This window comes from Halyomorpha halys, unplaced genomic scaffold (genome assembly GCF_000696795.3).
Source record: "Halyomorpha halys isolate HHAL.00 unplaced genomic scaffold, Hhal_1.1 Scaffold260.1, whole genome shotgun sequence".
Lineage (NCBI taxonomy): Eukaryota > Metazoa > Arthropoda > Insecta > Hemiptera > Pentatomidae > Halyomorpha > Halyomorpha halys.
Window position 1 is genome coordinate 78,975 of NW_027112780.1, and position 12,765 is coordinate 91,739.

Sequence of the window (12,765 nt, forward strand, 5' to 3'; positions counted from 1 at the left end):
TCTTCAGGGCTATTTTGACGGCAGTCAAAACTAAAAAATCAATTTTTTTACAAATTTTTTAGTTTTGACTGCCGTCAAAATAGCCCTGAAGAAGCCCTGCAACGTGGGGCAAAACGTTGGCTCATTAAATTAGTATATTTCTACTATTTGAGTTTTTCTTGACCGCACCCGGACCATATTCCTTTCAAAAAACATTGATGTTTTTTAACATCTATTTCTGTAACATCAGGTCTGTTCCAACGACTACGCATGCTCCGGCCAGTCAGAAGTGCTTTTTGTATTAAGGAAAGGTACATAGACTACAAAAAACATCTGAAAAAAAAAACTGATATTTTAAAATATCTTTGCTTACAATACATTACCAAAAAAACGTCAATGTTTTTTGTAGTCGATGTCGGATTCTTTGTTTGAAATACCACTTATGACAGGCCGTAGAATGCGTGATCGTTGGAACAGACCTTATGTTTCTGAAATGGTTGTTTAAAAACATCGATGTTTTTTTGGTAATGTATTGTAAGCGACGATATTTTAAAACATTGATGTTTTTTGTAGTCGATGTCCCATTCTTTGATACAAAAAGCACTTTTGACTGCCCGGAGCATATGTATTCGTTGGATCAGACCTTATTTTACTCAAATGTATCTTCAAAAAAATCGATGTATTTTATGTAATGTTTTGTAAGCAACGATATTTTAAAACACCGATGTTTTTGTAGTCGATGTCGTATTCTTTCAAAAACCACTTCTGACAGGCCGTAAAATGCGTGATCGTTGGAACAGAACTTATGTTTCTGAAATAGTAGTTCAAAAGCATCGATGTTTAATGGGTAATGTATTGTAGCCAACGATATTTTAAAACATCGATGTATTTTTGGTAATGTATTGTAAGTAACGATGTTTTAAAACATTGATATTTTTTGTAGTCGATGTTGGATTTCTAGTTTCAAAATCCACTTCTGACAGGCCGTAGAATGCGTGATCGTTGGAACAGACCTTATGTTTCTGAAATAGTTGTTAAAAAACATCGATGTTTTTTTGTAATGTATTGTAAGCAACGATATTTTAAAAACATCGATGTTTTTTGTATTCGATGTTCCATTCTTTGATGCAAAAAGCACTTCTGACTGGTCTGAGCATGCGTAGTCGTTGGAACTGAAATGGTTAAAAAAACACATCGATTTTGAAAAACATCGATGTTTGTTTGTCGATGTCGCATCTCTAATACTCTAGCCGCAAAAAATGGACCTAGTTTTCGATTACAGATCAGCACTGTGAGATAAAAATAACTATACTTAAAAAATCTTTTACACTTTTGCCCCCAAAATACACTTGCCCTAACTTATTTTAGCTATTTATATTATTTATTGTTAAAAACAAAATTAATTTATTTCATGATTTTTATTGCAGATGGGTACCCACAAATTCTTAATGAATAAGAAAGGTGTGTACTACAATTTAATGAATCAAGAAAACCAGAAACCAAGGAGCTTTGGCTAATTTAAATTTTGTTGTATTATATAAGAGTTTATTTTCAATGTTGAAATTTAGCTAGATTATTAATTGTATTACTTTATATAAAATGACTTGTTAGTGAAAAAGAAACCACTTGTTTTTGATAGGTTTAAAAATAAATCTTGTACCTGGTGAATTTATTTCTTAATTAAACATTTATTCTATATTATAAAAATAATGTTACCAGTTTGGTAAAAAGCAAAAGAAAATGGGTGATTCAACTTATATTATTTTAGCGCTTCTGGGTTTCATTTATTTTCTTATAAAAATTTACAAGAATAAAATTATTTATATCTATTTCTCCCTTTCTCTTTTTTCTTGCTATTATTTTAAACTATATTTCTACCAAGAATATTTAGTACTTATGATTTTCACCTATACTACCCTGATTCATAAAAACGCTTCATTTCCTCTCCTTAACTATAATTTTCCTTATTTTGTCCTTAACACCTATCAATTTTTAACCAATAATAATTAGGGATAAAACTTTTTCACTAAGTGAGTGATTCATTTTTAGAATCTTAAGTTAAAGTAATGCTTATTTATATCTCCCTTGAAATATATAATATGTGTTTAATTTTGACATTATCAATTAAATCTGAATAAAATTATGCTATACTTATGAGTCCAGGTTTCTCATATGTGTATTTATGAGAAATAAAAACCCTAACAAATGATTTGTTGACCTCTAAACCAGATATTGTTTTAAAATTGTATGTCAATATGATATCTCAATATAAATAAAAATATAATATCTTAAATTTCTGTGGCCAGTACTAAAATTATTAATAACTTTTTTTTTTTATAATTATTTGTTCAAAGTATAATGTGGGTTTCTTATAATGCAGTATAATCTTTGATTTCATCTTCTTAAATTAAGATATGGCTTTTTCTTTTGTTTGAATGATTTGATGTTATCAAATAAACGTATCTTATTGAAAATTTATTTTAAGTTTTAGTAAAGTTAAAATTGTATTAGCCCACTGAAACTTACTTAATTGATATTTTCTTCTTCATAACCTCTTCCACTGCTGAGCAGAGTAAAGTGCCTGCTTTTAGAGCCAAATCCACAAATTTCGATCTTTTACCATCTGTTGCCTTCTCTTCTAGTCGATTCCTGTTCTGGCTCTATTATCTTTTTATGTTTTATAAGATGATTCTTGGGCAATAAGTTAGGGGTTTACTGTGTCCTTAGCCTGTTGGAGGGACTGCCTCTATTAGAGCTGTCAGACCAGCTCTCCAATTACTTCACAGGAATAATGTTATGCCACAGCTAGTGTTATCTGTCAGTGTTACATACCAAAATAATACATTGATTCAGACTGTAATGGGACCCTCCTCATTTACCAAGGCTTGTGACCTGGAGCTATATCCAGCTGGTGGAGTTCTTTATAGATAGTCAATTTAAGATATTCCTGGGTGAGAAGAATATAGGAGTAACAGATGAAGAGAAGAAATGGAATTTTATAGGAATGAGGATCAGATAAGAAAAGATCTGTCAAAAGTTCCAGTTAAGTGTGTCTTATATAAATCAAAAGACAAAGAGCAGGTATTGCAGGAGTGAACAGAAGATTTGAATTGAAGATCGGAAGGGTGTGATTGTCACATAGTTTGACTCATCACACCAAGAATTCTTCATGTTTAAAATATTGCCAACAAAAAGCTTTTTCATTTGATAATTTTGAAGCCAAAAAATCATGGTTTAAGTTGAAAGTGTATCTTGTCCTGAGTTAATCCAATTTTGAAATTCTTGAACCATTAGAAAAAGGAATGTTTTTTCTTTTCATTCATGTAACAGGCATTGTTTTGGAAGGTTTGTGAAAAACTTAAGTTAATTTAATTATGTTTATGAAATAATTAATATGTTAGTAAAATTATGAATAATTTAAATCTAACTGTACATTTAAAGCTTGGTAAGATTTAACTACTTCTAATGTTATTTATTTGTAGATGGACTGGATAGTGAAAAGTTTGTCTAAACTGTAGAAATATAAGATGTAAGTAGTATTATGGGTTTTTCCTTGGAAATGAATAAATAATAAAATTGTGTAACCTTAGCTAAAATTTAAATATAAATAAATAAAAACTAAATAAAAATAAAATTAATTTATTAATACAAAAAAAAAAAAAATCATTTGTGGTACATCGTATACTATTTAATACAGATTATTTGATTGAAAATATGAAATAAGACATTAATTTTATGACTTATTTTGTTATTTATTTTATTTGTTATCAATTAATATCCCATTAATAAAAATATTTAAAATATATAATTGTATTGGATCATCTTTGTGAAGATGAAGCCATATCAGCAGACTGCGAAGAAGCTGTTTAATTGATTTTATAGCAGCATATGACAAAATGATGTGGAATAAACTCATATTGGCCATATACGAATTGGATTTTCTTAGCAGACTAGCAACAACAGCAAAATGCACAATGGAAGATATATACTTTGTTGAGTCTCATCTAGTTTTAAGTAGTATAAAAGACAAAGAACCCAGTAGCACTCCTCTTTCATTATGAACAGTTGTCAGTCTTTATAAGAATCTATAATTCATTTAATTTCCTAATGTCTTTTCTCCTAAGGGCAATGAAAACCCGAATCCTACTGTTTTAGATGAAATCCAAACCACAGTCTAAGATGTCTGCCAAGAAAATTGTTCAGCTAGGTAGAATTTGAATTCTTACATTTAAAAAAAATTAATGCACCATGTAAATTTGGGGAAATGAGGTTCAAAATATAATAGAAGTTATTTCATTTTGGAACAAATCTTGTTTTGTTTAGATTAAAAATATGGAGAATATAATATAAAATTATTCTAAAAATAAAATTTTCCTGTTATTTTGGATAGGTTAATTTCTTTCTCTTGATCCACCTTTTGTACTGGATCATGAAGGAACTATATTTATCAAGATGACCCAAGCCCTAATCTGCAGATGGTGCAGTAAGAAGTGGGAGGTCCTATCAAAGCATTATAATAGCCTTCGAAGCCTGGGTGTAGAGGCAAAGAAAGGCTATATATTATGGAGAATATGACCAAGATAATGATATTAAGCAAATTTAAGTGATGGCTCAGAGGTATAATCACTATACAATAGTTTTTCAGAATTTAGAAGTTCTGGTACGTCACTTTTAGAAACGAAATTGTTCCTAATGATCAAGATGGGATGAGAAAGAGGATTACTGAAGGCCTGTTTCTCCATCTCAGAAGTACTTAAAAGCTGACTTATAAGTCCTTTACAATACCCTTATTGCACCAGTGGATATATATGTTCAACTTTGTAGCTTTGAAAAACTAATTTTAAGTCAAATTCTAGGGCCTTGAAGTGAAGGAAGAACAGCAAACATTTTCAGCTGTACAAGAAATAGCATCTCTTAAGAATTTAGAGGCTAGGGAATGTTATGAGGTTGATTAATAAGAGAGTAGCCAATGCAGTTTGTGAAAATGTTTCAGATGGAATCTCCTTCCTTCTCCCTCCTCTCGCTCACCCATGTGAGGTGTAAGAAGGATAAGGGAAGCTTCAATAGAGAGAAAAAGTACAGCCCAGGGTTTTTGGCCATTGGGGATCTCTCTTGTTTCTATAAGGGATGAAGAAAGATGGTTGGCAGATGTTAAACCACTGATGCCTGCCTAGAAGAATATTCATATTAGTATATGGACGAATTGGTCAATGAAATAAGTTTAATTAACTGTAGTACATTTGTTATTTGTTATATTAACCTGGAATCAACCAGGGTTCTAACAAAATAATGTATTATTGAGTTCAAATTTATAAATCATTTTTATCTTGAAAGTAAGAAAATAATAGATTTTAGTTTGTTTTTTTTGTTTGAAAATGCACAAAATGAACAAATTCATTCTATTCCACAATGATTAAAATAATTCATAATTGACATTGTTCATTACTTTTTATAACAATAATACATTGAATACAGAATAAAATATATTTTTAGATTAGAGTTCAAGGAACTAATCTAATTAATAATGGAATACATAATTTGTAAATAACTAAGAATTAGTTATCATACTTATTTTGAATTCCATTATTATGATTGCACACGACCAGCTGCTAACCTTTGAAGGTTTTTTCCAGAAATGAAAAAAGATATTAGTAATCCAAAAATGAGAACTGATGAAAGTAATAAATTTGTTGGGAAATCTCCCCTTTCATCCAGTAATATTCCTGCACCTAGGACCAAAGCTACACCTAAAGCTTCTCCAATTGCATTTAGCAATCCACTGGATGTACTCTCAGGTAAAGGATAAGTTAGTTCGGCAGCAAATTCATAAGCTACTGTCAAATAGCCATTCATGAAGAACCTTTGGAAATAAACATAATAATAAGTTTCATCAATAATATTTGGACAATTATATTTTGGAATTAATAAATTTATATTTTATTCTTAAGTTTTGAAATCTCACCCTAAAAAACCAGATGTGATGTAAATCATTATCAGATGCTTATAGGATAAGGCATATGTGAAACCAATTATTCCAACTACTCCCATAGCATATACCAGTAACGTAGTGCCTCTGAAAAATTAAAAAATAATGGTGTAAACTATCTTCCTATTTGTTATGTAGTCATCAATATAGTCATTTCTGGAAAACTACTGTTAAAACTTCATATAATTTTATTCTCTAATGGGAAATTTCAGATATTATTGGTCCATTTTGAAATCCAATCATAAATTAAAGATTTTTTAAAACAAGTATTGTATTCTTCACTTTTATTAAAATAAAAATTTTAACCAAAATTGTATCATTATAATTAAAAAACAATCATATTATATTATTATATATCATATATTATATATATTGTTACCATAATTTTAGTAAAGTGAATTTAATGGTAGTGGTGTGTTTTATAATGGTAAATATGATTTTTTATTTATGATATGTTTTTAATTATAATGATGCAAAGGTTTTTTAAAGAGTTTTACCAACAAAATTTATGTATATATATTTTTAAAAATTGTTGACATTATTTAATTTATAATTTTTGCGATCGCATTTGAAAATGGATGGAAAAATCTGAAATGGTGTCCAATTGGAGCATAAAACTGTATGAACTTTGAAGGATATTTTTTCAGAAATCATTATGTTGATTAAATAAAATTTTCAACCTACTAATAAAGCTGCATTTAAAAATTAAAGGATATGTGTTTTGGAAAATCATAAATATTAATAATTTTTAAATTTAAGCTTTTTTAATTGAAAATGAAAAGTAGATTTTGAAATATTTCTAATATAAGTGATATAGGTATAAGCTCCATTGCTCATTAGTCAACTAGAAGTATTCTTGATTTAAATCAGCCTCCAAACACTTCCTTCACATTAATAAGGAGTGGTTTTCAGCACATTAGGTTGCCTTGGCCCATTTTTATGAAACTTTGTCTATATTTTTCTTATCTTTACCAATCGGATCTCTTAAAAGTTTCTTATGGGCTCCTTAAAAGTAAATCGGTAATGGGGAGATTAAGAGAAGAGCTCAGTACTTAAGGGTGACATGGCTGATTTTCATAAAACTTATTATTTTTATTTTTTATTTAATACCAGATAGGCCTAGTAGGCCTTACATGGTTGTTGTAAGAGGAGCATTTTTTTTTTTTTTAAATTGATTATGTGGGTATGGTCTCATACAAAAGACACCCCTAACTATATACAATGTTATAAGTTAAAAAAAAAAAAGATAAAATAGGTAGATTAAAATAATAATTTTTAATAAAAGATAAAAGTATAGTTAATAACAAAAACAATGACATTTATGGATTTAACAAATTAAATAATTGATTTCTAATGAAAAAAAAAAAAAAACAAAAAACAAAAAAAGGAAGTGAATTTAAGAAAAAAAAAAAGAATTTAAGATAAAATAGAATTTTAGAGTGACAATAACATTACTGATAAGTATACAATTTATCGATTGTCTGAAGGTAGAATTCATGCCATCTATTCCAATAGAAAATGTTCTGCCTTTGAGGAGTGAGCTCAGAATGTAATATAAGTACTTTGGAGTGTCCACCCACTTTAGCTTGTATAGGAGACCTTGATGCCAGGCCTTAACAAACGCTTTTTCAAATTCCAAGAACGTTACCAGGGTGTGCTTCTTCAATTCGAAACCATTCTATAAAACTTATTATATACATTTTCTAAAGGCCTACAAACAGTTGCATCAAGCACTTAATTCAGTTGATTTTGATAAAACATAGTGCATATGCTTGGCTTTACAGAACTTGAGATAAAGTTAGTTTCTTCTGATTTTGGGTTTGTGCTTTTATCATATCGGATGAAGTAGTGTGTCGCAGATAGTGAAATATTATTTTTCAAAGCATTTTATACATGTTTTGAAGGTCACTTTTATTTTATTTTTCTTAATGCTTAGTCTCTTTTGAAATAGTTGCTTTTTTCAAATTGCTCTAAATACATCCTTCATCTACCCAACAATAACCATCAGAAATATAATAATTATACAAGTAATTTAGTTTCAAAATAATATATTTTGTGTATTTATTATCATTATCATGTTTTTGATTTTTTTTTTACACTTTTCTTGAAAGCCAGTTCAAAAATTTAGTTCAAGTTGTCTTCAAAATTAAGACTTGAGTCTACTAGGGCGGGTACCAACCTTAAACTATGATAGTTACTAAGTATCTTATAGAAATTTACTTTTAAAAATAGTATTTCTTAAATATTATTATTGTTATCTTTTGTATCTAAGGTCTAGCTGACTATTATTTCTCATGTGAAGATTCTGGAAAATCTTCATAATGGAGCAAACTTAAATTTTAATTTTAATGTATTGTTTAACATAAAGTTCCATATTACTGAATTTTATCGTAAAAATAAAAATGTTTTAGTAGATTTAATCCATTTTAGATTATTTACTTACCTGTACATATGAGTTTTATCCAAAACAATACCCCAAACAACTGATCCCCACATACCACCTATGATTAAAGTCAATCCAATTTGGCCAGCTTCAGTTTGTCCACTCTGTCAATGAAATAAATAAATGTTTATTTTTTTAAATAGTAGCAATCCTTCACTGATCAGGTGATCAAAAGAATCATGTAAAAACATTTCAGGAAAATGGACCGGGTGGTGGTTAAGAAATGTACAATTGAAATATAAGGATTCAAAATTTAAATGTATGTTTCATTTAAGCCTTTAGTGTTCCAAGATCCTTTTTATAAATTAATAAGATAAAACTCTTGATATGAGAAAAAAATTTAAATCTTGAATGCATTCAGTAATGATAATGTATTTAATTTAATTAGTGATTAGTAATATTGTTAAAAATATTTAGACTTACTGGAAAGTGAATTAGAAACAATTGATTTAGTAGTGTGGAGTATGCATAAAAAACACCAACATTTAGTCCATAACTTAACATAAGAAGGACATAATCTTTGTTGGTTATTAATTTCTTCAAGACAATACTGTAACTTGTTACTTTTTCCTTTTCTCTCTCCCTTGCAGAAAACTGAGCTAGGCTTGGAGGAACAGGTGGGGCTGCTTCAAAAACTAAAAATTAAATTAAATTTTAACTATTAAAATCTGGTCATTATTGAATTATGAAGTCGATTTATGATAACAGAGTATAAAGGTTGCTACACTTAAACACAATTTTGAAATTATATTTTGGTTATTTAATATCATATTCCAAAAGCGATAAAAGATGACAGACTTTTTGAAAATATAGTTGCTTAGATATCATTTTACCAAAATTTTGACCAAATTTATAAACAAAAATCAATGAAGTTTCAACTGCTTTCACATCTTGGATTAGGCAATATAGAGTATAATTATTTTGTCCTAAATCAGGTGAAATAAATACAGTAGGTTCAGTAGTGGAAGCAACTAAGTTCTATTCCACCCCATATCATTAGTGCTCCATGATAAGAACTTTGACTTAATTTTAGTTTCCCTGATAGTGTAATGATATACAGTTGTGAGCTCTTGTGATAACTGAAGAAACCTGTGGATCAGCTCAGTATGGAATGTAATAGCTTCAAAAAAGGATCAGAGTATGTTATTCCTTTACTTATTACCATATATATATATATATTACTGTACTGTACTGACAAGTTGTCAAGATGGGGTTTAACAAGTTTCCTTTGAGTCCATTCTGGGGACTCTACTAGGCTGCCTAGGTCTGACTGTGAAGAATTTTAGGAATTGTTATTCTTGATTTTCTCTTCACTTTTTTTTTTTGTAAGATCTAAGGACTGATCCTCATCAGATTTTAACCAGTTTGGAGACTATTCCCTCTTGCGTTTGGTGTCCTTTGGTGGATTCGTTGGTGTGGATACTGCCATTGTCTCATATATCAGCATCTGAGATAAAACCACTCACCAGTTATATGATAGCGCTCAGGCAAAACACAAGACTTGCTGAGTATCAAAGAACTATAATTTCTTTGTTTATACACGTATGTGTGTTATACACATTCTCAACAAAGATCTCCTGAAGGATGATGATGATTAGAAGAATCTCCATGCAGATAACCCTAGTGATCAATATATGGAACCACCTGATGAAGAGGATATTTTGGATTCACTAGCTAGGCTTAAAAATAATAAGGCGCCGGGGGCTGACAAATTGCCCGCAGAACTACTTAAATCTGGAGGAAGCGAGCTGGTGAAAATACTCCAGAATATTGTCATTCAGATTTGGACAGATGAAGTGATGCCAGAAGCTTGGAATAAGTCTATAAATTGTCCAATCCATAAAAAGAGTAATCGGATGGTCTGTGACAATTATAGTGGTGTATCTCCTTACTCTCTTGTGTATATAAATTGGTGTCCAACATCTTCTTTCAGCGCCTACTCCCCTTTGAAGAAAAGAGCTTAGGTCCGTACCAGTGTGGTTTTCGGAAAGGATGATCCACAACTGACCAAATATTCTGCTAACGCATCATGCTTGTGAAAGGACACGAAAACGGGATTAAAACGCACCACCTATTTGTTGACCTCAAAGCTGCATATGACAGTATTCATAGGGGGCAGTTGTACAAGGCAATGAGAAAATTCAACATCCCTGAGAAGTTAATTAGAATGGTTAAACTAACCATGAGAAATGTGAGATGCATGGAGCAGATTGGGGGAGCAATATCTGATGAATTTGTCTCAGGAAGAGGACTAAGGCAAGGGGATGCATTGGCCTGCCTCCTCTTTGATTTAGCTCTTGAAAAGGCCATTAGAGAATCAATCGAGGAATTCAAGTGGGCCGAGCAATGTTCAGCAGAACAATACAGCTTCTTGCTTAAGCTGATGACATTGACATTGCTGGACGCTCTTTCCAAGCTGTCTCTGATGGATTTATGAAATTGGTTGAAGCAGCGAGAAAAATGGAGCTTGAAGTGAATGCAGAAAAGACCAATTATATGGTCACAGAGAAAATCCCCAAGCCCGGTGAAGAAATCAGGATCGGAGAATATACTTTTGGGAAAGTCCCCGAGTTTGTGTATCTTGGATCGCTCATAACCCAAGACAATGTTGTGGACTCCGAAATTAAACGAAGAGTCCTGTGTACGTACCGCTGTTATTATAGCCTCAGTCCCTATTTTAGGATCCGTGCCTTGTCTAAGGACACCAAGATTTATTTGTATAAAACAATTATACGGCCACTTATTCTGTATGCCTTGGAAATGTGGACTATCTCCAAGGCTGGTGAGCACAACTTAATGGTCTTGGATAGGAAGACGTCAAAAAATTAGAAACTCAATGTTTTATATAAGAAACCAGATGATGATCCATTTCTAAAAATGGATGGCGGCAACCCGATCGTGAGACCTGCGGTACTAAACATAAATGTGCCTGTACCTCCTGCGGTCCCAATGGCTCAAGAAGAGGCTGTGGTGGCCCCAGTTCCAGAAATGCCTCTTCTACCAGAAACAACGCTGGCGGCAGCCCATGCTAATGCCTTGGCGATGATGAAGCTAAGAGCAGCGAATCGCAGGACTTAAGGAAGGCAATATGAGACCTGGAGCGCTTCACTCGCGAAATAGGTGAGCTAAATCATTTCATCAAAGGAGGCGATCGAATTATGGAGAGGCTGGAGGCGAAGGTTTCTGACAACTTGTTGGAACGAGCCGATGCCATTTCATTGAAAGCAGCTCTCATCTGCCGGGTCAAAAGGAGCGTTTTGAATCAAATCCAGGCGGACGAGAAGACATCGTGGACCACGGTCTGCCTATCATCCATGTGAGAGGCGTGACGTGGCTGGTGGATACCGGGAGTTCGCACACGATCTTGAGTCGAGAGGCGCTTGATAAGTAGAACGACAGCAAGAGGACACTCCAGGTTTGTTCATGTAAATGTCAGCTAATCACCCTGGGTGGGCCCTGTAGTGTGGTAGGTGAAATCGACATAGATCTAAGTAAATGGAGGGTTCAGAGGGATCTAAAGGTCCATCTCGTGCAACAGATACCGCGAGAATACCAGGCTATTATAGGATGTGACCTATTAATGAAGGGGCGAGTAAAGGGGACGGATGGAACATTCGAATAGGGAAAAAGAGGTTTAGGGGCCAACGGGTTCTAGCGCGCAAACAGGTGGGCGCGATAAACCAGGCAGGAAATTGGAGGCGAGAGGGGGAACCACTGGGAGGGCCAGAAGAACGCTTCACGAAATTCCGTTGAAAAAGGACATAAGGTGACTTATGTGAAAGAGAGATGGTACCCTCAAGCACTTCAGAAACATAACCGGGAGGAATTGGAGAATTTAAAGGCCCAGGGGATAACGTCGATAGTACGTCACCATTCAATAGCCCCTTATGGGCAGTACGGAAAAACTCCACGCCAGGGAATTCCGCAGAGAAGTATAGACTGGTAGTGGACTACCGGCAATTAAACGACAACACGGTGGATGAGAGGTACCCTATCCCACGATTCGAGGATATTCTGGACAGGTCAGCGAATACGCCTTGAGAGCAGTACTCTCTCAGGAAGGAAACGGAGCGGAGAAACCGATATCTTACGCTAGTCGGCGAATTACGGACGCAGAGACGAGTAACAGCGCATTGGAGAGGGAGTTACTGGGGATAGTGTGGGCCTCGGACCATTTTTGTCCCTATGTATTGGGGAGAAAATTTAAGATTCAGACAGATCATCGGAGGCCTGGGGAAGACGATAGCCATAACGCGAGAGAGCGGAGGGACGCAGATGAGGGCATGGGCACACGCGAAGGGAGCGAACCGAGGGCAGCATCATGAACCGATAGCTCGAGGGGCGACCGACCAGTGGA

The 12,765-nt window shown here is 32.9% G+C and overlaps 2 protein-coding genes across 6 annotated transcripts in view; one reads left to right on the forward strand and one right to left on the reverse strand.

Annotated features, from left to right (window-relative positions):
• Window positions 1–1,808, forward strand: part of LOC106680400 (mitochondrial potassium channel ATP-binding subunit) — a 47,312-nt gene extending 45,504 nt beyond the window's left edge. For both annotated transcript variants that reach the window (XM_014420095.2, XM_067050547.1), the window contains one exon: window positions 1,407–1,808. In XM_014420095.2, coding sequence (XP_014275581.1) covers window positions 1,407–1,496 — 90 coding nt within the window. In that variant the 3' untranslated portion in view covers window positions 1,497–1,808. The remainder of the gene's footprint in view (window positions 1–1,406) is intronic.
• A 1,794-nt stretch (window positions 1,809–3,602) lies between these two features.
• Window positions 3,603–12,765, reverse strand: part of LOC106680410 (uncharacterized MFS-type transporter C09D4.1) — a 58,335-nt gene continuing 49,172 nt past the window's right edge. For all 4 annotated transcript variants that reach the window (XM_014420109.2, XM_014420111.2, XM_014420108.3 and 1 more), the window contains exons 6-9: window positions 8,832–9,043; window positions 8,409–8,512; window positions 5,942–6,052; window positions 3,603–5,839 (exon numbers count right to left, since the gene is read on the reverse strand). In XM_014420109.2, the coding sequence (XP_014275595.1) occupies window positions 5,566–5,839; window positions 5,942–6,052; window positions 8,409–8,512; window positions 8,832–9,043 (701 nt within the window). In that variant the 3' untranslated portion in view covers window positions 3,603–5,565. The remainder of the gene's footprint in view (window positions 5,840–5,941; window positions 6,053–8,408; window positions 8,513–8,831; window positions 9,044–12,765) is intronic.